Genomic DNA, 27542 nt, shown 5'->3' on the forward strand with positions numbered 1-27542 from the left:
GATGAATTTAGCACTTAAGAAGATTAATGGATTCATAAATAGCCTGGAAATCCAAACTCATTGAATTTAGTACACGGAACAGGTCAAATAGGCATTTATCAAACCATCTGGCATCTTTCTTCCCTGGGGGGAAACTGTGGTCGAGCTACAGATAGCTGTGGAGCTATTGCAACAGGGAGGGTTTTGTTTTCCCCATACTCAGCTTTCCTCTAGAAATTGCTGCTGTTGATTAGACCACAGTGAATCTTTTTGGACAGCGTGTTGCAGACCAAAGCAGACTGCCCCAAGGCATGTGTCTTGAAGGTGCTCGAGATGCCACCTTTTTGCTGGCAAAATGTGCAGGCAAACAAGCAGCTTCCCTGTTCCGTGCAGCAGCTGCCCCAGCAGTTCAGGAGTGCACAGTTGTTTTGCACGTGAGCTGATGCTGCCTTTGACCGAAGCTGTTTACCCTGCAGGCTTGGGACCATCGGCAGGGTTGTTCACAGACACGCTGGGGTGCCAGCACGGCTTGACGCTGAGGGCATCAACCCTCGCTCATGGCTGGCCCGGCCCCGCCAGGTGTGAACAGACCCGACCGAAGGCACCTTTGCTGAAGCATTGAGCCCTCTTTGAAAAACTTTCTTTCTTTCCCTGGTTCTCCCAGACAATCACAGATGTAAGAGGGCATAGGAGCTGCTAAGAAAAGGTCTTCATGCATGAATTTGTTTATCCACCATTTTTCAGCTGTTCTGTGCCCAAAGTCCATCTTTAGCTGGCCTGTCCTTTGCCTGTGTTTCTGGGTGCTCGCCGAGGTGTGACTGGAGGAAGGGGCAGAGGCAAGGACAGCTGCTCTCACTTGGTTTTAGCCAACATGTTGTACATACTGAACTACAACCTTAGCAAAGCGTGAGCTGGAGCGGCTCCCACTCTGCTGCTGCTACTCCAGCACCCGCGGGGACTGAGCTGCGACAGGGGTGAAGCTCACATTCATGTTGAAATGGTCATGAAAAGGCAGGGGTGAGGAAAACTAAAGGGGTTAGGAAAATGTTTGATAGTTTTCTTTTAATTAATTTCCCTTTTTATTCCTACATAATTACATTTTAGCAGTAATAAAGGATTGTATATGTTGTATCATTTCATATGAACATGTACATCATAGTATGATAAGCCATGTGTAATTATTTAATATAGTTAAAATATCACAGAAGCGTATTTCTATGTAGTCACTTATTTTTTTAAAATCATTGCTACTTAATACAAATGTAAGCACAATCATATTCTAAGTTAGTGTCTATTCTTTATGCTGAAATAGCTTGCCATTTGCTCTACACCGTAAAAAGGACATTCATGTGCGCCCATTTGAGTAGCCTACAAAAAACCTTACCAGAGTAATTCAAGAATCTCAAAAAAAAAAACCCAAACACCTGGTTTTCATCAGTTAGTTTATTTTTGTGAGAAAAATATCAAATTATTTTATTAACATGCTCTGAATCATAAAACATGATAATTCTGTAATTCTGTCTGGACATATTAGCAGCATTCAATGAAGATTTCAAAGATAAAACATGTAAGATGCCATATAAAAGAAAATGACAGCAAAGTTGGTATGGCATAATATGAGAGGCTATGTGATACACATTAGTGGTGGAAATACAAAATATTTAGTAGGGCCTGGTTGCGTTTGTCATTACCATGTTCTGCCCCTGCTGCCATGCCATGAAATAATCTACAAATAAAAACAATATATTCCTTGAAACAATATATTAATTAAAAAAAATACATTGAAACAATGTTAATAAGTAAGCTGTTAAGTTTAAATATCTTTGCCTCAGAGGAGAATGTTTTGACAAACATGGGTCCATCTGGTTCTTCTGTACCTGTGCCAGAGAAAGGATCAAAATCCTGCCTGTAGTCATGGCCAAAACACTGTGCCCGTCCCAGACCCGCCTGGGGCAGGTGCTGGCCCAGATGCTGTTCTCTTGTTCATGAGGACTAGTGTTGCATCCCTGGATGCTGCCCAGGACAGCCCCGCTCTCCCAGCACACGCTGGTGGAAACGAGAAGTAGTTCACCAGTGTTCAGCAGCACTTGCCGTGGATGCGGGTGTCTGTCAGGATATGAGGAGGGGGTCCAGTTTTGCTGCCTCGTCTTGCTTTCATAAAGTGGGTGGTTGACTCAGCTGGAGTTGGCCCAATGGAATAAACAGCACCACACCGCCATCCGTACAGATCCTTCTTCCCACTGTTCCCAGCAGGGGACATCACATGTCTCTGAGAAATTCAGCCTTTACTGCTATTCCTTCATTGCTCACCTTCCACACAGCTCTGAGTGTCCAGGAGGCTCTGAGACCCTGCAGGGCAGGTTTCTTACCCAGAGTGGGATGCAGCCTTGAACCTGATCCCACCATCTCCCTAGAGCCAGATCCAACCAACCCAAGCAGGGGGTTCTGGAGCCAGTTATGTATTGGAGACCCATGATACGAACTTCTCCCTAATGACTAAGTAGGTACAGGGACTAAATGCTTAAGTAGGACCCATGCTCCTTGCAGCCCTTGGACTATTTGCATTTCAAAACAATCACTGTAAAAAGTGCTGGGAAGTAAAAAGAGAAGGAGATGGCCTCGATACTGTCTTCCCCCACCCCAGAAGAAACCCCATCAGTTAGTCCGTCCAGCTGTGTGGTGTTACTGTAGCCTTCAGTGGTGTTTGCCACCTCTTCGGGAAGGCCCATCTGGAGCAAGAGTTTGGAGATAAGGCTGTTGAACTTGCTCTCGGTGGTAGACCAAGGCTCTCCACTTGGGGTCGGGCCTTCAGACGTGATGTTAACCTCCACTGGGTCAAGACAGTAACCTTCTGGCGATCTCTCATAGAGCACATCCATGAGGTCAATCCCAGCTACAGAGGAGGGGGAGGCACAGGGGATATCCCTGACAAGCCTGTAATTCTCCATCCACTCCTTCAGCCACTCGATGCGGCAGTCGCACTCCCAGGGGTTGCGGAAGAGGTACAGCTGCCCGAGGAAGTACACCGGCTGGAAGACAGAAAAGGGCAAGGTCGTCAGGTTGTTGCTGTTCAAGTGCAATGCGACAAGGCTGGTGAGGTTTTCAAAAGCCCCCTCCTCGATGTAGTTGATCCTGTTGCGGTCCAGGTAGAGGACCTCCAGCTCCCCCAGGTCCCCGAACCACGTGTTGGAAACGTTCCTGAGAAAATTCCCCCCCAGGTTGAGCATCTTCAGGCACCTCAAGCCATCGAAGGAGTTTTCTGGAAGCTCACTAATCAAGTTGTCATTCAGGTACAGGTACTCCATCTTCTGGCAGCCCTGAAAAGCTCGCTCATGAACGACATTTATCCTGTTGTCCTGCAGATTCAGGTATTTCAGCTTTGTCAGTCCCTGCAGGGAGTTGTAGGCTACGGCTTCAATCCTGTTTCTCTCCAGGTAAACGTGGGTCAGGTTCTCCATGCCCCTGATGGCCCCTGGGATCCTCCGGAAGTTGTTCTGGAAGCAGAAGAGCTCCTGCAGAGCAGGCAGCTCGATGAAGATCCTGTCTGGGATGTTGAAAAGGTTGCAGTCTGCCAGGTCCAGCTTCACCAGCCGTCTCAGGGCAGTGAAAGTCCGCGTGTGGAGATAGCGAATGTACTCGTTGTGGGCCATCTTCAGCTCGGTCAAGCTGGGCAGCCCCTTGAAAGCCCCCGGGGTGATGAAGGAGATATTGTTGTGGTTGAGCGACAGGGATTTGAGGGAAGGCAAAGTCCCAAAGGCCCTCTCAGAGAGGAACTTGATGCTGTTCTTGTCCAGGTTGATAGAGGAGGCTTCACAAGGGAACTCGCTAGGGATCTGCCCCAGGCCGACACGATCGCAGAGGACGGAGCAGCTCCGTTCCTGGGTGCACACGCAGTTGGCAGGGCAGGACCGCACGCAGGCCCACACCGCCTGGACGTGGGGGACCCAAAGGATCACTGTCAGAGAGGAACGTGCCATCCCCATGGAGGCACGCAAGGAGAGAATTGGGATGCATCGTTAGCAAATATATTAGCCACAACAGGAAAAAGAAATTACGCTGCCTTTGCCTCGCTTCTAGCCAAGCTAATTACTACCTGCTATTTGTTTGCCAGTTTTGACCAAGGAGCTCTCATGCAAGATTCCTAAAAATCTGCTGGAGTTTTTAAACCCTCTGAGAAGGCGTGTGTGTAGATATAGATACAGATATATAGATATATAATGTCATCTAGAACGTCATCTCTGATTAATTTCTTTCCCCAAGAGGGGAACTCACCTAGACTTACGTATTTCTCAGTGTCTCTGTGACTGGTCTCTCTGCAAGCTGATGGGGACACGGTTTGACCAGGGAGTAGGCAGAGATGTTTTGAAGGCCAGCTTGGGTGGATTGCAGTATTTCTGGGTGGGGAAGAGGGGAGGGCAGTATGTTCTAGTCCAACAGCCAGCAGGGGAGATTAGTTAGTTGCCTGGAGCACGTCAAAGTCATGCTTTTTGCTTCTTCCTTTTTGTTGTTCATTCAACCTAATATTTGTCCACCAGAGCCATGAGCTGGTGCAACACTACAAGGGGAATTATCAGCTCCTAAGGGTACAGTACAGTGTTTAAAAACATATTCCCACTATGCATGAGGAAAAAACAAATTAAGGGATATTGTTCAACTACTTTCTTCATGACTTTTTACTGTTTTGCCAGTTCTCAAGACAGTCATCATAGTGCCTTATGCTTGATGGGAGCAGCCACTTTGTCCTTTTATCAGCCTGACATGGAAGGTATGTGGCTATTGTGGTTTCTTTTCAATGTAGTCCCATGCAGGTGGATGTACAACAAGGAAGACAAGGAGAAAGCTCTTGGGGAGAAATCAGAGAAGAACAAAAGGAACGGGAGACATCAGCCTCCATGGACAGGCATTTTTGCAGGGAAAAAACATTCAGTCAGCCAGACATCTGCAAAATAAACTCATTAGAGAGGAAGAACTGAAGGCAGAGCTCATTTTGTAATTGCTCTCAAAGGCACATCCTACCTGCCACTCAACAAAATGAGCAGCTGCACCAGCAAACTCTCCATACAGTCACTAGCAGGAAAATGTGGTATTGTTACTGACTGGGTTTTCTGCTGCAGTTTATTGGCTCCCACACAGGCATAATCCTTCTAATTTTTTTTCAAAAAGATGTGAGATACCAACAGACACACGAACAGCCACCTTTATTACAGAATTGCTGGGATCACATTGCTGCTGCGTGTGTATGTCTGGCCCCAAAGGCCAAGGAACAGACTTTCCCCCACACTCCTGCAGACTGACTGGAGAGCGGAGATCCCAGCAACTGGGCTGCCTCTCCCTGCTGGTTAGCAGTACAGCAACTGCTAACTACAGCTATATTCCCAATGGACATTTTTATTAAGACAGATTTGTGAGGTGATATGCCAGGAAGCATCATCTTCAGCCAGTGTCAAGCTTTGATTTTTTTCAGCCCCTAAGGCTTCAGTGTACAGACCAAACTACAGTTTGCACTGCAATTGCTCTGCCCTTTCTCCATCCTTTTTAAACTCAATATGCACAGTACTGTATTTATGAATTTAAGCTGCCTGCGGCTTGTTCAAGCAGAAGACTTGCAAAACTTTCAGGTTTGCTGGACAGGTCCCGATTAACAGAACATCAACCCAGAGCTGCCTAGCCTGGTTCTGTCTGAACCAACCCCATCATCACTTGTAGAAGAGGGATTTAGATATGTGCAGAGAGCATCCCAGAAGGACTTCAGCTGTAGCCTCAATATCGAAATGCAGGTCCCATCAAGCATGGCCACACTATCGTGACCAGAGAATTAGCAAAACAGCATCCCTTCAAGGAAAAATGACAGTGAAGGACTCTGGTGGAAAGTATTTCAGACAGGTTGTCATTTTGTTTGTTTGATTGTATGTTCTTTTTTTTTCCTGAGCCTTCATCTAACAGCCACAGCTAAAGAAAACTCCCCTTCAGCCAGGGCCCTGGGTAGACAACAGGTGAGGAGCCTAAGGACAAGACAGGGGGACAACACGCCTGCCTCAGGTTGCTCTTTCTTCGCGTAGGCTGCCTGGGAGCTGCCTCATTTGCTACCATTTGCACCACTCCACACTGTTGCTTGCATACGGGGGCATATGTTGTTTTTGTTAGGCAGTTACATAAACTGAGGGCCAGACAGATTAAGGATTTGCCTGTTCCCAAATGTCTGACCACAGGTGGCTGGCTGGAAAATGATGGATGCAAGTGTTCCTTCTGGAATGAGAGCTTTGCATGGGCTCAGGGTGGCATCCAGGGGGGCATATGTGCATAGGCTGTCCTGTATGTAAGACTGTCCCAAGCAAGTTCAGTGTTTAGCTACAGCTACTCAAAGGTCAGTCACATCTCTGGCCTTCAGAGCAGACTGCCCCCAGCAGCTGCAGACACTGTGTGCAGTGGAGGAATGAGAACACTGATAACCAAATCGCCTCCTCCCCCTCCCTGCCTGTTCTCTTATCACTGGATAAAGGAAACGTCTGTACCCAAGCCATATCCAGACTGTTTTCCTTATACACAAGGGTTTTTCAGTTACCAAATCTGGGTCTTCTGCTAGTGGCATTTCACAGCATACCTCTGAGATCTTTGTTTATAAGTGTATCTCTTCGCATCATGCAGTACATGGAAAGCAAGGACTTGAGGACCATCCAATGAGAAAACATTCCCCTGGCAACAGGAGCCCAGAGGAGCCCCTCAGCACCGAAGTCTTTGTGGCAATTCTCCCTCCTTCTCTTGCAAAGGAAGTCAGAAAAAAATCCTCCATGTGAACCCCACCAAACCCTCGGGAGAGCTGCTGTTCAGATCTCCTCGGTTGGCCATATCTCCTCTGACCAACATAGTCTGAAACATCCCCACCTCCCCTTCCTCACTACTTACTCCTTCCCCTTCCCCCAGAAGGATGTTCTTTGCTTTTAACACTGTAGCAGCAGACAGGGCAGCAGCTGGAAGATGCTTCCAACTCATTCACACAGAGGGTGCTCAAATGAGGTATGTGTTCAAGAAAAAGGGTGAAATATACCAGTAAAGTCAACAATATTTGTGAGAATAAGGAATAAACAAAATTCCACCCAGGGAGGATCTCTTTTGTTCTTTTAAGTACTACAGTAATTCAGTATTTAAAAGGAAAAGTGAGAGACTGGAAAAAATATTTGCTGAGTTTTTAGGAGGGTAGAGAGACAATGACTGCAATAATTGAGTATTTAACCTACACCTCTCCAAACTGTCTAATCCATTACTGGGTAATGCAGAATAAGAGTATACTCACCATTTAAAATGATGGCAAACATTACCTTGATTATTCGCTAGTGGCATTTCAGGTCTGGCAAGCAAATTTGAGAGATCTAAGAGCACACAGGAAGAACAGAGACAGGTTTCATCCTCTGTCATTTCCCTGAATCATTTTCCCACAGTAAGTTCTATGTTTAGAAATGAAGATGAGCGAAAAAGCTCCTCTCCCACACACTTTCAAACTGAAAAAGTCCCCAGCACCTTCCTGGTGAGCATCTTTCTTCTACCACTGACCTTCTCAGGGAATCCTGCAGCTCTGTGTTACTCTTTTCAGGAGCTCACCCGCATCCTTCCCACCAGCTGTGCCAAGAGCAGGCTCCTATCACCTGAGGTGGAAGCAGATCACCAGTAGTAAGAGACTGCCTATCTCCCCAGGAAATAGGTACTGGTAAGGGGAGCATAACCAGCCTAGCATCAAACAGTCAAAACTAAAATTCCCATCAGAAATCATCTAAACATATTGCTTACCTAGCCAGGCAGTGGCTGTGTCTTCCCTCCTGCTCATGGGGCTGCCATTAGCCATACGAGTCAGTCTCTGAAAAGTTGGCATTTTTTTCTCACAAGCTATCATTTAATGGCAGGAAAATCCTCTGTATCAGAGGAGGATTAGCGGAGATGGAAGAATGTGTCTGTCCTCTAAAGCTCCCAGAGCAAAACAGGGATTGCAGACAAACCAAACTGATGCTTTCTCCCCTCTGCCAACCTACTCTCCCCCCACTCCATTAAAAAAAATACAGTCCAGAGTTGGACCGCTGCCACTTGAACAGCATTGCTGAAAGTCATTATTCCACTCCCCATTATATAATGGCAGAGGAGGTGGGAGTGCAGGGTGCAACCTAAATAGGATTATAGTGTGGGGCAAGCACGGGCTTACAGTTTCCCTTCGCTGAGCTCTCTGAACAGACGCAGCTTGGGCCTCTTTTCTTTCATGCATGCTTTCCCAGCCCCAGTGTGGTTCACACGCTGCTAACAGGACGCCGGTGTGGTTTGCTTTGCTTTGCTGAGGATTGCTCCTGAAAGACAAGGAGATGCCAACAGCACCAGAAGAAGGGTCCACAGGCAGAGGGAGCTTGCATGGTCTGTATTGCCCTGGTTATATTGAACTCTGCCCTGTCTAGGAGAGCGGTTTGCCTGTGGTGCTGCAGCTGTTGTGTGGAAATCATAAGGACAGGTTCTGTATGTGGTGATGTTTTAGCATTCAGGATGTGAATCGGGTTTTAAAGCCTTTTCTGACAGAATGATGATGGTTTCTTTGGAGAGTGGGGGCTGAATAAGTGAGTTATCTCAGCCTCCCATGCCTTAGGTAATTGCATTCACCATGTCAGAGGGAAAAATAGCTCTACTTTTTATTTCTAAGTGAATTATTCTGCTGTTTATTTTTTTCAGGAAATGGAATACCTGATGAATTTATGCTTGTTACAGCAGGAAAGATTCAGCTGGGAAACAGCCTGCTGATGCTCAGCTCTTCGTGCAAATTAAAGTACCCAGCTACATCAGGTTTATTTTGTTTTGGCTTTCCCCCAGTTTTAAGGCATCTGGCTGGCACCGCAGGGAATTTGTATTTGTCTAAACAGCGTGTAAGCAGCCTGGTGCTGGGAGGCAGGCTGGAAGGAAGGGGGTGACCCACATAGCACTGATTTTACCTGAAGAATACCTTTCCCCACCACCTTGTGGTACCGACCCCCCAGCTTTGCACATCTGTGCTTTGCACCACACTGCTTTGCACAGAGGAGGAAAGAGATTGGCAAAGGCACACACAGGCATGTTGCAGCCTCCACCAGAGCTAAAGCTGATAGAGATCTTGTGGGGACAGAAGTGGCACTGGCCAGGTGTGCACCAGCACCGGGGTAGCTGACTTTTCCCCTGAAGGTCCTGGTTCCCATGGGAATACCAGGAAGCCACAACCTGTCTGATCACAGAAACCAGAACACTGGCCTTTTGGCCATGAAGAAGAATAGGGGGGAGGATGGGAAAGCGCTATTGCCAGCTCCTTTTTCCCCAACATTTACCAGAGCCCTAACAGTGGTAGCAGAAATCTTGTCTCTCCCCAGGTGTACACATGCTGTAGACAAGGGGCAGAGGCAGTGAGCAAGGTGGGTGCATGGGACTCAGGGACAATTTGGTGTGTGATCAGTCAGCAGCTCCCCAGGGACTAGACCTGCTGCTTGGTTTGCACAGCAATATTAAATCTGCTCATTGGAAATGAGGAGGGGCTGATCCGCACCAAGGCACCAACCAGACTGCTGCTGAGCCTCTGGGGCTCTCCTGTGCCTCGTTGCTCTTCTTCCATGTGCACAGTAAGGGACTGGTGGGGGTGGGACGATCTGCAGAGCCACCTCCTCCAGAGGGGCAGACTGTGGGATCTGGCAAAACACATCCCCTGAGAATGGCACAAGGAACCTCTGCTATGTAAAACAGGTGGGTGGGATGGGGGGGGGCTTATTAAACTGAGAGCTGTATGCACCTCAGCAGTTGTTTTCAGGGGTGGGGGGACAGTGGCAGCTGGTGCCTATTGCAAAATCAGCAGCCATGACATCGTTAGCAATGTTGCAAAGCAGGCTCTGGCAGAAGCTGGAGGAAGGCTGGCAGGGAACACCTCTTGGAGAGCTACTGCAATGTGCCACCTCGCCGTGGAGAAATGCAGGTATTGTTAGCTCCTGCAGGAGCTTCTGAGAGCATCTCTGCCATCCGTGTCCTACGTGTACAGCTTGCTGGCCACAGCTGGCCTGGTGATGAAGCTCAGCCCCAGTCTGGCCTTTCTTACTGTGGCTGGAGGTAGGAAAGGTTGAAATAGCTCAGGGGTCCTCAAACTTTTTAACCAGGGGGCCGGCGCGCGGATGCAGTGGCAGGCAGTCATCTGCGGCTGCTTGGTTTCCCCCCCAACCCCCGGCAGGGGTGTGTGTGGGGGTTCTGTAAATACCGGGGGCCGGACTGAGGACCCTGGGGGGCTGTATCTGGCCCGTGGGCCGTGGTTTGAGGACCCCTGATAATAGCCCTTGTCCTGCCCCATCACAAGCCCTCCCACCTACAGCCTTACCAGCCAACCTGTGCTGGCACAGCTGGAGCAGCTGCCTGGCCAGCAGCAGCAGCAGGAGCTCCAAGGCGGTCTATTTCTGTGCATCATTTATGGGCAGGAGCCTCGTGCACCTCCAGACCACAGCACAGAGAACATATGAGCATCTCAGCCCCTGCAAGGGGGGAGGCTGTGGGGACCGGGGGTGGGAGACACGCTGAGGTCACAATTTCTAGGAAAGTCTCCCTCTGCAGGCAGCCGGGTGGTCGGGGAGCATCGCCCTGCAAGCAGCTTCAGCAGAGCACTGCAGGAGCACCGAGCTGGCCACACAGTGCCACCCATGAACATTTGCCAGCTCTTGCGAAGCCTCATTCATTTCCTGATAACCTTTGATTTTGAACGGCCGTGCCAAGGTGAGAAAGAGGCCTGGTAAGGAGAAGTTTCTAGTCATCTCGGGTAGAAAAAACTAAAACACCAGAGGGTATATAAAGGAGACCAGCATTTATCTTTAAAAGAAACAAACTTGGGCTTTAAACCACACCTCAACATTTTTCAGAGCATGACTCACAGCTGGTTAAGGCTGAGTGCTGGGAAGCTTCGTGGCTGCTGGGCTGAAAGTAGACTCGGAAGCTACAGACCTTGCTACTGAAGTTCTACGCTGTTAATGTTTTTGCCACTAAGGGCTCTTCCTCATGACCTGTCCTGCTCTTTTTAATCTCTGGGAACTCAGAGAAGCCTGAGGTCAACCTAGCAGTGGAGCCAAACCCAGAAAGCAGCAGAGCTACACTACCACTGGAAAAAAAAAAACTTATATCTCATCTTTCACCAAAAGAATTTGGAGAATTCAGCCCTGACTGGAGGAGCCTGATCTGCTCCAGGGGTATGTGCTGGGGACGTAAGCCTTGGCACAGCTTCACAAGCTGGCAGCGAGGGCAAGCCCACCTCACAGGGCAAGCCTGTGCAGATTTAGTTTAAGATTGCTTCTAAAAACCCACTTCTTCATGGCCAGGGGCATTTCCTGTGATGGTGGGTTAAGGATCTGAAAGTAGCTCCTCTCTCTGATACATATTGATGTGATTTAAATTGACCACTGGGGCTCACTTCTTGCAGTGGTTCAGCTACAGCTTAAAATATTCCCTTTATTTTCAAAGGTTGGCTAAAAACAGATGGTGGGACCCATCTCACCTAACTGAAGGTGAGAGAGGTCTCATCATACCCACTTTGGCCACCTACCTGTGGGTGCCATCATGGGCCTCAGCAGGGCCCATTGTCATTGACAGAGGATGACAAGAGAGCTGAGGGCATGCAGCTCTGGGGACACCCCCACACCGTTAGAACCAGTGCTGGGTTAGCTGGATCCCAGGCATTGCACATCCAGATGTGTCCATCCAAACACTGCCCTCCCCAGAGCAGTGGAGGCAGAGCTGCTTGCCTGATTCCAGTGGCTGAGCAGCTTCATTCCTGTTATTTATCTCCAACTGCTGCTTGCATTCATGGGACTAGTGCAGGGGGGGGAGGGCCCTGAGCCGCAGAGCACCCAAGCCCCTCCGCCCACCCCAGGCTTTGGTTTCCTGAACTTCTGTAATAGCAGCCGCAGCTCAGTGCATACTTCCCCTCTTCTCACAGCAGCAGCTGTGCCGCACTTCTGACCCTTTCCTGTGCACATCACCACTGGGGTGACCTTTGAAGTAGCTGCCTCAGCATTTCTTGATGGGGCTCCTGCTGTCGGCTCTGCTCCATGGGACCGGGGTTGCATGTAGGGTGGTCACCCAGCCAGCCATGCCATGCGTGCACAGCTCCGGATGGCGTGGGTTTGGGGCAGGGAGGAGGTGTCCTCTGCGGTGGAGACTGCTGTGCTGCGAGCAGACTGGGTGGACCAGCATGGCTGTGCTGGGATTTGCAACTTGGCACAGCCTGAGTAATCGCCAGAAACAGTGCTTGGTACATGCATGATGTTGCTGCTTTCAGGAGACTTAGAAGCAGCTGTGGAGCCCGTCAGGACTTCAAGAGCAAGGACCTAAGCACCTTTCCATTGATCAGAAGAGAGGACAGCCTTTCTTCTGCAGGCAAGGGTTTCATTTTTGTCTGGGCTGAGACCCCTGGACTTTGCTCAGGCATTAAGCTCCAGGGTCCTGGGGGTACCTGTAGGTGTTACATGAGGGGTCTCCGCTGGGGCCTTCCCCCACCCCAGCCCTAGGGCCCGGAGGTTCCATTTTAGCCCAGCCCAGGGCTGTGGGTCTCTGCCCAGCCTGGGCAATGCAGCTTGCCTGTTGTTGATGGCCCTCTGCCCCGTGTTGTAGCCCCATCTCAGCCTGCCCAGCCCCCTCAGGCTGGTGTGCTGTGCCCTCATCAGGCTGCATTCTGCTGGTCCCATTCCAGCTGGAGAAGATCCACGCCACCTCGAGAACCCCCTTGGAAGGCAGAGTCGCTGTGGTGCTCCCCATGGTGTCCTGCTCCCAGTGTACCCTCAGCAAGGAGGACTGACGCCAGCGACAGTGCCTTCAGGCTGTCAAAATGCCTCCTGCCCTTCAGAAATAAACCCACCTCACCCCAGAGACCAATTTTGTCCCCTCAATCCCATCAGCAGCCTCTGCCAAGGGTCCAGGTTTGCTCAGTGTCCGTAAAACTGTCCAAGCCTTGACCAGCTTCCCTGGCAAGACGTGACCAAAGAACAGCCCATCGCCTGGTTTTATGTTCACCCTGCCGGCCTGGGTTTGTGTGTGGAACACTGCAGCCCTGCAGCTGCTTCACACCGGCAGCTGCCCCGCTCCCCCCCCCACAAGCTGTGTCCCCACGGCGGCGCGGGCACACGCTGCCCAGCAGCAGGCTGCCATCATACAGTGGGTCCGAGTGGGGACAGTTTCCTGACAAACACCTGCCTACGGACTGAGAGCACAGACAGTGCTGGACACGTCACGATGGCCAAACCCAGCCCAAAGGCTTCCTCACGGCAGGGCTGGGCTGGCTGCAGGCTACCTGCAGGAGTCACTCTGGGGGACCCTTCACCACCTGGTCCATGGCAGGAGGAAGCAGAGATGAGACAAGGCAGCCAGCGGCAGCACGCGGCAAGAAATAGCCACCAAAACGCCGCTTACCCACGGGGAGGGTAAGGAAGTGAAGCCAGTGAAGCGGCAGAAAGAGAAGAGGGTCAAGCTGGGCACCAGATGTGAAGCCCCAGCCCAGCTGCTGCACGATGGCCAAGCTGTGCAGCAGGGGCGGAGGCCCAGGAACCTGCAGCTGCAAGCAGGAGCATCTTCTGAAAGGGAACAGCACACTCTAGGGTAGGGAGACTGAAGCAGATGCCGTGCACAGCAAACCACAGGCCAGTGTTTTTGTCTGTCAGCCCAAACCTCTGACAATGGCCCAGTTAGATATCACGTAGACCCCATGCAAAGGAACAAGAAGCCCAGGGAACGGAATGTAGCTCTGTCAAGGTCAAATCCTCCCCCTGCCTGACAAGGGCAGGTCAGAGAGCCTCTCCAAGACTGTCCAGGCCACTGGCTTTTACATGAGATCTCTCCTGACCCACTCTGTGGATGTGGTTTCATGTCTCACACATGCTAATCACACAGTGACACTTCAGTGAGAAAGGAGCAGCATGGGCTGCTCTGCAGCGAAGGGCCAGGCACCTGCCATGGCATCGAGCTCCTGCTTCCCATTGCAACACATGCGTATGGGTGCAATGCTGAAAAACAACATCACTGGGGTTACTGGGTGACTCCCCACAATGCCCAGAGGAGCCTTGGGGAGGGAGAGGGAAGCTGGGCTCAGATCTGTATTAACTAAAGCTGAAGTGGAACTTGAATCTACATCCCCCCCATCTGCACTGTGACTCTTGGCCTCAATGAAAAACTGGCTGGCCATGTACGAGCGTCTCATTCCAGGGACAAACCGCTGCTGGTGAAGCCTCTGTCTTTGCAGGGTACGGAAAGCTCTGCCCTCACTTCTGCCTTCAAGCAGTGCTTGGCTGTGTGCCGCACTGCATCACGGCTCGTGCCCAGTGTGTGGCCGAGCGGGCAGCTGCTGCTTGCATGTCACACTGGCAGACCGGGAAAGTCAAGGCTGGCAGCACCCACGCCAGCCAGCCTGCCCTCCCTGCTGAAGCCGGTGCATGGGTACCAGTGGTGTGGGCATGCAGAGCAGGGGAGCCCCGCGAGGGTTCGGGCTGCTAGCAGCTGGGGAGCTGCTCTGCCCCAGCCCTTCGGCATCTGCAGGATCTTTTCTATCCTGTGTAATAAAAAGACAGCAGCTTGTCTCCTCCTTAAAGTCCTCATGCCGTGCTCTCTGCAGACTGCTGCCCAAGGCAGTGACTACCTGCAGTTCTTTGTAATCTAATGGGAAGGCTGCACAGTACACACACGAAGGCAAGGATACATTGCAGTGAGCTCCGCTTAATTCCCCCTCGGTGGCTAGTGAGCCAATTAATCTTAAAGCTGCCTCCACAACCATGTATGGGCAATGCACAATAAACTTAAACGCGGCACCGTAAACACCTTTTGAAGCAGCCTTTCTGCACTAAACACACAACAAGCAACACATTATCCAAGCCAACAGCCCTCCCAGGCCTCACCAGACAGTTTGTTTACCTCCTGGTGATTTATCTCTCCCACCTCCACGACAGGATCAGTGCCACCTTCTCCCCACTGTATAGCGTCAACATTCGGGGCAGTTCATCACTTACCTGTTTCCACTTAACTCGGGCATTTCTGTCAGGAGCCTTCTCTCTAGCCAGGTCAGATACTCGGGGAGAATCTGGGGGGAGGTATAACTGGGCTGAAATGTGATTTTTGCTCTATTTGCCATGGTACTTTCCCCTGCCTGCCTAACACTTCTGAATGCCAAGTAACAAGGAGCACTCCCTCACGCCAAGCCACTATAATTACCTGGTAATAGATCTAAAAGGATAATTCTGTTTTCTGTCAAAGATGCTGACAGATAGGAAAGCAGCCAATCAGCAGATCAGGAATAAACTTCAACAACATAAAAACCAGCACACTAAACAGGAGGTTAAAGCAGCATACACTTACAGATGATCTGGAAGATGTGTTAAATGAACTTATCATGCCCTCCTGAGCACATAATGGCAGTGCATTCAGCAAATAATCAGTCCCAGATCAGTTCGAGGACTGGACTGAAAACACAGTGACAGAACTTACTAAAAACTGTTCATTATGGTCAAGACCTCCTTCCCATGCCCCCCTCCTAGCAAAGGAAAGGGGTACAAGAAAGTCGCCAGGGCTCCTCCCCACAGCTGTGTGAGTAAAAGCTTCCCCACATCGTACAGCACACTTGAACAGCATGTGTTGGACTACTAAGAAAGGATGTGTCACGGGTAAAGGACAAAGAAACTCAGGGAGCCCAAACCTGGAGCATGAGAAACTCTGGTGAGAAACCCAGCATCACTCTGGGGCGCACCAGAGGGGAGACAGAGCAGTCGCTGTGAGCAGCCAGTGCAGCCCACAGCAGCCATCTGCCACACTGCTTTCTCCAGGCCTCCGCCAAGTCCATTTGCAAGGTGTTCAGATTCTCCAGCTCCAGTAATGCAGCTACTCAAACATCCACCACCTGATGTATGTATAGTTTTTGCACAGGTCTAAGATGATTGAAGCTAGCAGAGCTTGGGGGTGGGAGGGGAACAGCCACTGCTGTAGATAAGCACACATTTAAGCCTGCATATTCTGCTTCTCACTCATTCCCTGCCTGTGATTTTAGGGGCTGCTGACACCTCTTCCTGCATGTCAATCCTGGGCATCACCAAAAAAGCCCCTGTGGCCACGTCACGGGCAAACACAGCAAATCCCCCACACTGACGGTGTATTTATGCATTGCAGAAGTACAGCACTTCTGCTCATGCGAAAGGCTTTGTTTCCTACCAGCTACACGGGTACCTGAGGGAGACAGGATGCGACAGCATTTTCTGAGACACCAAATCGACAGCGACAGAGGAAATAGCTCCTCTGCAGCAGGGTGGACACTACCCTCTCAGACAGGATCGGTGCTGAATCCCAAGCCTAGCAACTGGCAACATGAAGAGAAAGCTCTACTGCTAGCTTGATAGCTGCCTGCAAATCCCGTAACGATTTCTAGGTTGCATCGAGGGATGCTGTGCAGGTTGCATCGGGTTTGCGGGAGGCTGCAAACAGGCGGGGAAAACCCTCTTTGCACTTGTCAGAAAAGCTGTGCTACAACAGCTGTGCTTTAGCAACAAGTGTGTTACAAGTTGTTTGAGCTACCATGCCTGATGCGAGTTATAACAGAGAGTAGAGAGTATCTGCTTTCCTTGTATATGGTAAACAGAAAATAAACGAGGTGGTAAACACCATGTGTACAAGGCAGAGGGAAGGAGAGGCTGCAGTACATTGATCAGGCTGAGCTGTGGGAAATGCAACGAAGGGCTAGACGTTCAGCATTAAAAATAAATCACACCAGGGCGCTGCAAGACACCGCAGCCCTCAACAAAACTGTCTTCTGCCAAGAATTTCTCACTATGGTTATTACTTCCCTTTGATTTAGACAGCACTTTCACAATTTTCCTCTAAGACTTACCGGGTTGTGCTGGGGCTACACATCTGGCACATGAGGGCATGGGACAGGGAAGAGGCAGCGTGCCTGGCCGTGCGGGGCTGTGCCTCCCGTTACGCCAGCGCCCAGCAGCACCTCCAGGGCATTCAGGACACATCCTCTCTCTCCTTGGCACTCACTGAGCATTTGCAGCAGCCACTCTGGTGCACTCAAGTGACAGCCCATCCACAATCTCTCTCTCCTACCAGAGCAGTGGGCTCACCAGTGTAACAGAAAAGCTTGCCTTCCCCGTAAATGGGATAGGGAAAACCGCTGCTTGGGGCTGCCACTATGATATTTAGTGGTGCAACTTCAAAATTGCAAAGAGCAGACCGTGGAACCGATGAATGAAAGCACTAAGGTGCAACACCCTCAGCCTACTATTTTGGGTAGATGCTCAGTAGGTGCCTTTGACAGAGCATTCCATCGGGTCTGAGAGACCCTACCAGTGCCACCAGTTGGCTGCATGTTGCCTGAAGGTCTCCAACTGATGGGCTACAGGACTGAGCCCCGTCACAGGTTGTGGAAAACAGCAGCACACACAGGTCCCTCCCGACTCAAACGGTAGTGACGTTCACAGGGGAACAGGATGGGCATCCAGGGCAGTAACACGGTACGGTGAGGTTGGCTTGTGCCAGCAAAGTCGAGATTGGAACACAACTTGTCCAAGGCACCCCCCTGCAGCTCTGGGGCTGTGCCAGGCAATAGCACCTGTGTTTAGGTGACTCCTTTCACACTTGAGAGACCTAAAAAGGATTAAGGGTTAGCCAGGGGATGTCAGCAGCACAGATGCTGAAATACCCTTGAGGCTCTGAGCCTCTGTCTCTAATCCACCAAGGAACAGAAGTGTTTTGGGAGACTTGAGGCTTAGGCAGCAGCTGAGGGAGATCTAAACATTGTATTTATTCAAGCATTAAACATGCCTATTTCTATAAAAAATTCTGCCAGGCATTAGCCTTTCCTCCATCATGCCTGTGCATGACCAGCCAGCCAAACACACCCTATCGGGTGTCACCGGGGCATTGCTCACTGACCTTGCACTCCACCTTATTTCACGTACAGAGCCCAGCCCTGCAGCCACTGGAGGCAGGGCAGCCTTTCCGGCAAGCACTGCCACCTCTGTCCCTGGAGAGGCTGAAGAGAGCATTTGTCACCACTCCCCTGGGAGTGTGCAGGGACAATCTGTGCTCTGCGGCACGCAGCAATCGTTAACACGAGCAACATCACCCAGATTTGTACAACCAGCAAATTTTTGAGCATTTGCCTGACAAATAGCAGCCGCAGGTTCTCTGCTTTCCATCACATGGGGAGAGCCAAACCCACACTACCCTCTTTCCTAAAGAAGTGCTCTGCCAACAGAAGCTATGGGCCAGCACGGATCAAAAGGGGACTATCCCCCCCTCCTGTTGAAACCATGACACTGTACAGCAAAATTAATAAATAATGCCAGCAGGCTTCTGTCTGGCAGAGACATACTGAAAGAGGAGACTGAGAATTGCAAATATATCTGGGGGAGGGGGGAAGGGGAGCAGTGTAGGGGGAAGCATTGCCTTCTGTTTCCTGGACAGCTTCTGCATTTTGCATTGAACCGATTTGTAGATAAAACACAGAAGCTGCCTCAGGAGGAGAGACCAGACCCCCCCAAAATTCCCCCATCTACCATGAAAGCCCTTGCAGGCAGCCCTTGCTGCTGCAAACCCTGGCCCCACGCCTGACAAACATGCAGATAAAAAGTCAAGGCTCAGAGACTTTGGGCACCAGCAGAGCAGAAGCTGCAAAGGTCGAAGGTTTGCACTGTAATTAATTTTGGGGTGGGTTTTCTTGTCTTTCGTCTCTCCCAGGTACATGGGAAGTCCACAGCAGAGACGGGGAGGGAAGCACCTCTCCAGGAGGCCCCTTTGGCATTATTAGACCCCTGCCTTGACTACAAGGCAGCATGTCTTCCCATACGTATAATGGGAAATGGCAAGATTAACAGAAGCCCAAATCAAAAGACTTTAAGTGTCTGCTTTTGAACAAATCTGACATAGGGCAAGAAAGCTTAACCAGGGCCTAGAAGAGCACTAATTATCAAATGGAAAATCAACAGGTAATTCACCTCTAATGTGAACTAATCATTTCTAGGGGAGAAATTAATTAAATGGGAGAATTAAATCACCAAGAATTTGCAGAGTGACCAGTTCTGATGGGATTCAGTTAATAAGCTATCTGATAATCGTGTTGGCTTCATTTTCTTCTCCTCTGGACATAAGAGGAGAGACAGAGAGCAGATTAGTACAGTGCCTCTCATTCCCAGGCTGCAGTCTGAGATGACTGCACCTTACTCAGCTTCAGCATTTTTTCTTGACAAAACCTAAGCAAATGTAAAGCAAAAGCCAAAAGCAGACCACTGGAAAAATGCAATTGTAAAAAAAAAAAAAATTAAAAAATATTAGTAGGTGAGAGAGAAGGAAGTTTCCTTTACAGAATGGCTCACAGGTTCATGACGCACCCTCCTGCCTGAGCTCCGTGCCAAACAAGCAACGCAGTGAACCACAGTCAAAGTCCAGTGCCAGCGCTCTCCAGCAAAGACGGGAACTAAAAGGTGAGCGTCCCTACCTCGCACATATGCAAGGCACTTGGAACAAGAAAAGACTCATTTTTCTTGGGATCTCTGTTATGTCCGAGCTGTTACTCGATCCTGAACAATGGATGGGAGGTTGAGGCTCTTCCACGGCCGTTAATAAAAGCCAGTCTGCACAGTGCCATCAACATGGTCCATACTGGGTGCGGGCATGCAACCTCTTTTCTATCCAATTAGCCAGAGCAGTGTTTATGTCAGCATCATGCTTTTAGAACAGCTCTGTGCCAGCTGCAGGAAGAGAAATGATCTCCAGCCTTGTAGAAATGCAGAGCCACATGGGCAGACACCACCTGATCTCTCATAAAGCCTGCCAGCACAAAAATAACTTCTCAGAAATACTTGAACACATCTGAACAAGCAGAGTGAGCCAATCTTGGATCAGCACTTTGCATCACAGGGCTGCAGCATTTGTGATCCAGCCTTCAAAGACTTAAATTTGGATTTGCTTGGATTTGCTGCATCTTCAAACACTGACTGAGCTTACCTACTTTCAGTTCTGCCATCTCCTTACAGCATTATGTGCCAAATCCTCCAACAACCCTCCTGGATGGAAAAACACAAGCATTTACACTTCAGGGCGGTGACTAATTTGCGGTACCTATAATGAGTGAGGTTCTGCAAGTGAAATAATATGGTCAGATCCAGGTGCAGCCGAGGGGGGCTACATTATCTACTTCATGCACAGGCTGTGTTTTTTCCACATGTGAACAGAGGCCGAAGGAGACAAACAAGAAATGGAATTCACTGTTGCCAATTTGTACAATCATTTTCCAAGTGTTAAGATTTTCCTGATACTGCATGTAGTTGTTGTGGTAACACAACCTGATAGCTCTGCGACATTTTGCAGTTTATGCCTGAATGACAATAATAATAAAAAAAGCAAAACATGAAGGCTGTCAGTATCTGTTAGTGAGTTCACATTACAGAACAAAATATTCTCTCCTGGAACATGCTGGGTCTTAGGCAGATTCAACTTCTCAGGGTGACGCAAATGCTGTAAAAACAACTCTGAGTCATAGAATAAAATCACATAATTCCCCAAAGCCAAATAAGGACAGAACTCAGCCCACACAGCTCTGACTTCCCACTTTCTTGGTAGTAATAATTTTGTTACTGCCCTTCTAAACGATATCATTTGCCTTGCTTTCACTGCAAATCTCGCGTTCCCTATCACTCGAGCCCATAAGTCAGTGTAAATACTGGTATTGTAAAAAACAAAGTCCTGTTCCAGCATCTGTAAGGTCTAGCATAAAGCCTGTTAGGTGCTCTCTGGGACTAGCTTTGCTAATTGGTATGAAGTCTTTACGAGGAACCTGAAAGGCATTCTCCCAGACCATCAGTAGTTTTATTTTGATATATTTTTCAGCAAGAGTTCGTTACAGCCCATTAGGGCGAGGCTTGGGTATTTTATGAATGTAATACAGCAGCACGCGAAGAGCACTTAATGCCTTAAGTCTTTAGAATGCTTTTTAATTTCATGACAACTGATTTCACTGCCAGATTTCCCATGTACCAAACTAGAGAAAGCCTTGTGCAGTCTTGCAGCATGTAAATAAAGCCTTCAGACTTGATCTGTGAGTGGTGTAAACCATCATCTTTCTGCTGTTGTCATTTTGCATCAGCAACTGCTGAGCTTTATACTTTGAAACCTCATGGACATTTTATTAATGGGGTGGGAAGAGCTGCCTAAGAAGAGTTGTATGTAATAAACAAGATGTGATGTATTTGCAGTTAATGTAAGCATATTGTTTTATTTATTTTCGGCATGATTTTCCTTCTCCAGCACCTGTGCATGAGAGCTGAGTGACTGTGCTGGAAATACAGGTTGTAACATTCGCATGGTAATGCACCATAAGCTTGATCTAACTGTAAAGCAAGTATGAGCTATCTGTGTCCTTACTAGTTATTAACAACTCTCCTTAGGGTCCAGTTTGGAAGACGAAGTGACAAGGCACTGGCTTTACATTTTGCAAAGCAAAAATCTCTGCAAGCGAGTGAGAGTGTGGCAGTGTGTTTGTGATATAAGAATTATTCACTTTAAAAAAGAAATATGTAAATATCTGTAACGAAAAACAAGAAAGAGTTTGGAAAACAGAGGATGTTAATCAACCCTTACAAATATTTAACAAGACATGGCCTTGGGAGAAGGAACAGACATCATAAATAGGTCAGGCTAAGAATTAACAAGATAAGCTCAAGGAGAACCAAGTGGTTAATGAGACCAAACAAAAAATTACTTGAACTATGTATGAACTATCCTCATCAGCACACTAAAAGACCCATCCTCGAGCAAAGAAAGCCCCGTACTGACAAAGCCCCCTCCACAGAGGACAGGTGAGGCAAAAAGAAAGAACACTCTACCTCTAAATGAAGACAAGGCTCCTAAGAACCAACGAGAATCACGTGCGGCAAAATGTATTTATAAATAATTGTTCCAACCGTATAAAAAGTTTTACTATGTGTTAAGAGGGCTGCTAGCTTTACGGATTTAGCACCCACCTCTGCACAGACATGCAATAAACAAGTATCTCAACTCTTGTGCATGGGCCACCTCTCGCACACCAGGTGAAGAACCCAGATTTGGGATAACATTTGCATATTGTTGCTGCCTGATGATTGACAGAGATGATATACCAGTGCCTGATTAAGATCCGCACACACTCCCTGGGTACTGAAGCCATTAACACTGCAAAGCAAAGGTACTCAAAGCGTGGGATTCATAAATCAGAAAGAACAAACTGTGCAGTGACATACCAGAGCTCTAGTTCATCCCTCAGCTGCTGCGCCGCAGCTTCAGCCAGCTAACGCAACGCATGCTTGCACAGCTGCACCCCTTGTCAGCCTTCTGTTTAGCTATCCCTCCTTCTCTTCCCCACACTTAAGTGTCTTCCAAGTTACCACTAGTAACTGAATATATTTACCGAATATAACCAAGGTCTCCAAGAACACAAGAGACCTCATGCACATTTGACATTTTTGTGTTGTAACAGTAACATTTATGTATTTGAGGCATGTTTTTCCACTGCTGTTTTTTAAACACAGTAAATTCAGTCTGGTTTTAATGCTGTTTTTTCCTGAAAGGTCTCTAACAGAGGCTATATCACCAACATGTCAGCTGATGAAAAGCAAAAGCAGTCATTTATTCAGCCCCTTTAAAACTCCTGCATCATTAAATCCAATGTAGCGCAAATGTTTGAGAACTATTGAGAAGAAAACACATCTCTATTAAAGCTTCAAGACCTGTCTTTTTGATTAAGGAAAAGCAATTTTATACTTCGGAGACCTCCCATGCTGTATTCTTAAAGAGAGGAAAGGCACGAAACAGTCTATCTGACATTCCCCATTTGGGGAGGAAAAGAAACACTTCAGAGTTCCTTCATATAAAATAAGTTAACTAAAAAGAAAGGACTGGGTTTTTTACTTTCTTGCCCACTTTAATCCACTGATAAGCCTGGAAAACTCAATGTTTCCACCTGGGACTTACTCCACATGAAAGGATAAGTGAAAGTTGCAGGTAAGCATCTCTAATGAAGAGAAGGAGCAAAGGGGCATCATTAGAACCCAGCCATCCTGCCTGGCATAATATCTGCAGTGCTGTATATGAGCTTAAACTGGGGGCACAGCAGCGATTTCCACTTTGACAAATGACACATGTAATTCTACAGCACAGAACTATCTACGGTAACTAACAAGAAGCTTACAGAAATTTCCTCCAAATACTGTTATTCACCTGTCTAACTAGTAGTGTCATAAACGCACTATCACAGGGTTTGTTGTAAGTGCTGGCCTTTCTTTTCCATCAAGAGGAATGCCGCATATAGAGATTTATGCAAATGGAATGAACAGAAAAAAAAAAAAAAAAAAAAAAAAAAAGCGCCCTTGCAGCCCAAATATTTGGCTCTTTACCTGTAAACGGACACCATAATCAAATCTGAAGTTTACAGCTTAGGAAGGTCACTGGAGCACTCTGCCCCTGTAAAGCTACACATAGTAGACGTATCCTATTTTAACTTTGCACATAGAACGCTGCAATGCAAACACCAACGCCTTCCCAGGCTGCTGATAGATTTTACACGGCCTTTGCTTTTTGTCTTGCATCTCCTGCTTCTCTAATTCATGGGAAAAGCTGCATCTCCATCGCTCAGCTAGAAAAGACGAGGGGTGATGTGTTCACAAACCAGCAAGGCTGGAGCTGCCAGAACTGACGCCAGTGTTGACTGTGTCATTCTGTGTCATTCTGCAGAGGGCATTTATTACTCCTCCGGTCAGTCACCAGACCATGGTGTGTACAGTTTCACAGCTGTCACGCTGAATATTTTAAATGACTGGTTTTTGCCAAGTCAGAACACATTCACAAACTGAGGGATCATCTCAGGACAAAGCATGTCCAGGAAAAAGCCTGTTTCTATTTTGGCACTGCAGCTTGGAGCAAGAGGTTACAGATCCCAGGACTGTCACAGCTGGAGTCTGTTTATGAAGGAGGTTTAAAACACAGACTTAGCTAATCTCTGAACTTCCTAAAGCAAAACATACAACACTGCTTGTTTATTCCCCCCGACAGGAATTTGATCAAATGAGGTCTGTAACATCTGACTACAGTTTCCCAACCACACTCTCAAAGCCCACAGGTGATCCTTTGAAGAGATCAGAAGAAAAGCAGACCTAGCAGACCGCTAGGAAGCATCTTCCCCAAGAAGTTCTCGTTAACATCAGTCTGTATGGAGTTAGTCTTCCCTACTCTCATGAGTAATCTTAAGTATTTGCACAGCAATTCAGCTAAGAGGCTACTCTGCTAGATGTTATACAAACATGGGGCAAAAGGCTACAGGATATCACAGGTGGGATCTGTGCTCCCACACAGGTTTTGCGTTATCCCACGAGTCCATTGCTAGAGGTGACTGGCATGTGCACTGCCACACCATGAAACCCTCCAGAGGGACGATCCCATTTGGGTAAAGGAAGTAATAGAGACATATCCCACAGCTGACAAGGTGCAATAAGGTATAAGAAGACGATCCAGAAAGAGTTTAGGCAAGAGTCCTGCAGTGTTAAAATCAAAGTACCTGGGAACAAGGTAAGGGCCTGTGCAGTCCTCTGCCTTGCACCCCTGTGTGCTCAGGGGCCTCGGATTTCCTCTGAGCTTGCCTCAGTCATCAAAATACACAGGAACACATGAGCAGCCGTAATGCACGTGACACATGACTATACACCAAAACACGAAAGCTGGAACGGAACAGAAGAAAGGTTGTATTTGAAGCTCCAAAATCCTTGTCCCAGGCAAACTGAATTATCACCAGTTAAAAAGGAAAGACTTCTACCAGTTCCAAAACTAATGGCACATGCACTCTGCCATCTGCAAGTCATCACGATCAAACAGGCTCAGTTCTCCGAGCAGTGGGCTAAATAGAAACACCAGAGGGTTGTCTGCGGCCCTGGCCATGGCGTGGGGCTCTGCAGAGGAGCTTTCATGTGACCAGCAGCAGCTGCTGCCCAAGGCACCAGAGTGCACGTGGGAGACAACTGCCTAAAAGGGAGGGTAGGAAAATGCTTCCCAATCCTACCACACACATGCCCTGCCTTTAAAAGGAAGATCTACTTACAGCAAGTATCTTTACTAGCAGGCCTGTTCATGCAAGTAAATACAGGTCTCTGTCTAGGACGACAGACCTTGTATTGTGAGGCGGTGAGGGGGTTTACAGCTCTTGAAGAACAACATCCTTGATCAAAACAGCACAGTCAGGAGATACCGAGATCTCTCAGCTAGATGAAGAGGCACTGAGCTAAATTAAAGATTAATGTTAGAACTCAAAGCATAAATTAATCTCACTATTGGTTATACTGGGTTAGAAATTGAATTTCTCATCACATGAAAGGGGCTTGAGTACTATCTCTGGGATTTTTAGTGCTTCCCACTAAAGGATAGTAATTTTACATTATTTAAGTCAGCTAGGACAAGCCTCGCTCTTCTCTAGCCTGGTTTACTGGCACTTCACAACGCAAACATGCATCTGGTACCAGCTGGGCTGTGGAGACTTGAAGCAACTTCAAGGGATGGAAATGTTCTGACACTGTATCCGCTCATAATGGCTCTTGCCAACCATCAATCACCCTTTAAGCCCGACAGCCTTCTCTACTGCACTGAAATCACTATTTCCTTACTCTCTATCTGCTTCTTTTCCAGTTTGAGCTGGAAAAACCTGGACATTTTTGATTCCTGCCTGCTCCTTTATTAATACTGTAATATTATCCTACAGGCAAGCTGCCCAACATGCTTGAAAATGTGCTCTGAAAGTCACTGGTGACACAAAATACAAGAACAGAAATCAAACCCATCAACACCTTCATTTTAGCTGCTGCTTTGCTTGCTCTCCCATGCCCAGCACTATTTGAGGTCAGCACTCCAAGGACCCCTCAGTGGAACAGTGACATAGTGGGAATTTTCCGCTGGGAGAAAGGGAAAAGCACAACCTGCTCCAGACCTACTTCTGAGGGCAGCACCACAAGTTAAATCAAGCTGAGGGGAAGGTGTCACCCGACAGCCACAAGCCTTCCCTCACCTCCCAGCACGAGGGAACGTGAATCTGACTTTCAGGAAGGACAACAGGAATGAAGGGTAACACCAGCCACCCACAAGTTAAATGGCTAAATAACCTCCATATTGGGAAGGAAAGTAAGATATTTCTGTAGCAAGAGAGGATCAATTCAGTGATATATAAAGAATTTCAAAGTAAAAACATGGTAAGTAGCTTGTAAGCAGGGGGGACTCTGGGAAGCACTGCATGGAAAGCCCAGGAAAGACTCACATCCACCGCTTCAGTCTCACAGTGTTTTTCTCACTTCGGCTCTTGCCAGCACTAACTAATCCAGGACATTTTCTCTACCCACAAAGCTGATCCAGCATATCTCCCTGCCAGCCTGCGCGCGTCAGCGGCCAGCTTGCACCAGTGCCAACATGCACAGCTGCTCTCTCCTACCTCCCCCACAAGCTAGCGTCTCCGCCGTTCCTAACCCCCACAGCACACAGCCTCGCAGATCAGGATGCAGACTGTGATCTGTTACGCTCTTCCCACATCTTTAAAGCAGGAAGATCCAAAGCTTTAACCCCATTCCCACTTTGCTATTGACATCACAGCGCAAAGCTTACGCCACAGCTTACCGCAGCAAGGCTGAGTTGTTCTGTTTTTCATTCAATAAAAAATAGTTCCCTCTGACTGGTGTTAGACCCACTAAAAGCCTCATTTACAGCAGCAAGTAACAGAACTACTACTAGCCACCGAGCCTTCAAGACTTAAAAGACCCATCCTTCACCTAAGCCCCACAAAGCAGCAGACAAAGCACTATCCTCAACCGCCCAAAGTGAACACCGAATCAGAAGAGGTGAGAACTCCTGAACTAACTTTCTTCCCACTTAGCATCAGCAGGAAACTTTCCTTTCAAGCAAACTGCAGTGAAGGTACACCAAGAGCCAGGATGCTTTGGAAATACTGCCTCAGCTGTCTCCTCCGAGCTTGGAAAAGTGCTTTGCAAGACCATTAATGAGGCCTCAGCAGAATCAGCCCTGTAGAGTACACAAAAAGAAGACAAATGAACCTGGAGTTTAAAGATCCACTTTTGTTCTCACAAATCCAATAGACATTTTCTCTACAACATTCCTGAAAGCAGCATGGGGCTGTAAATCAGATAGACTCCACAATCCATATACTGAACATGTAGGCTGCTGAGGCTATACTTTTGTAAATTGGTGTTAACTTTGTAAAATGAACATACAAAATAATACAGTGAATAATGAAGCAAAACTGCTGGCAGCCCAGGTGCCCCTGCCCCTCGCAGGAGTGAAGCAGCTCACCCCAGGTTTTTATTGTCAGATGGCACCCACACACGAGCCCCAACCCTACAGCACCCAAGGCTGAACTGGTGACACGTGGTACACATTTTGAGTCATGCTGCAACAGAGAAAATGGTGTCACACACTGATATGAAAGGACAATAGAGTCAGACAGGAACCCTTCAACAAACCTGTTTTGTGTCTGTTAGAAAATGCTGATACTTAAA

At 48.2% G+C, this 27542-nt stretch overlaps 1 protein-coding gene and 1 long non-coding RNA gene across 7 annotated transcripts; one reads left to right on the top strand and one right to left on the bottom strand.

Annotated features, from left to right (window-relative positions):
- Positions 1-1402: 1402 nt before the first annotated feature.
- NYX (nyctalopin) lies at positions 1403-27035 on the bottom strand. Of its 6 annotated transcripts, XM_037376881.1 has the most exons (5): positions 25091-27035; positions 24554-24713; positions 14988-15058; positions 7271-7346; positions 1403-3934 (listed from the first exon to the last, which is right to left on the bottom strand). In XM_037376881.1, exons 4-5 carry the CDS (start codon positions 7290-7292, stop codon positions 2535-2537), a joined length of 1422 nt encoding a protein of 473 aa, XP_037232778.1. In that variant the 5' UTR covers positions 7293-7346; positions 14988-15058; positions 24554-24713; positions 25091-27035; the 3' UTR covers positions 1403-2534. The 6 variants fall into 6 exon arrangements, with proteins under 6 accessions (XP_037232778.1, XP_037232777.1, XP_037232776.1 ...); XM_037376880.1 differs by lacking the exons at positions 14988-15058; positions 24554-24713; positions 25091-27035 and adding exons at positions 7528-7619; positions 7762-8139 and having other exon boundaries at positions 7296-7346; XM_037376879.1 differs by lacking the exons at positions 14988-15058; positions 24554-24713; positions 25091-27035 and adding exons at positions 7528-7619; positions 7762-8139.
- Positions 8253-8789, top strand: LOC119143066. The gene is made up of 2 exons (XR_005102569.1): positions 8253-8370; positions 8680-8789. It is a non-coding gene; the product is annotated as an uncharacterized LOC119143066 (long non-coding RNA).
- Positions 27036-27542: the final 507 nt, after the last annotated feature.

Source organism: Falco rusticolus, chromosome 2 (genome assembly GCF_015220075.1).
Source record: "Falco rusticolus isolate bFalRus1 chromosome 2, bFalRus1.pri, whole genome shotgun sequence".
NCBI lineage: Eukaryota > Metazoa > Chordata > Aves > Falconiformes > Falconidae > Falco > Falco rusticolus.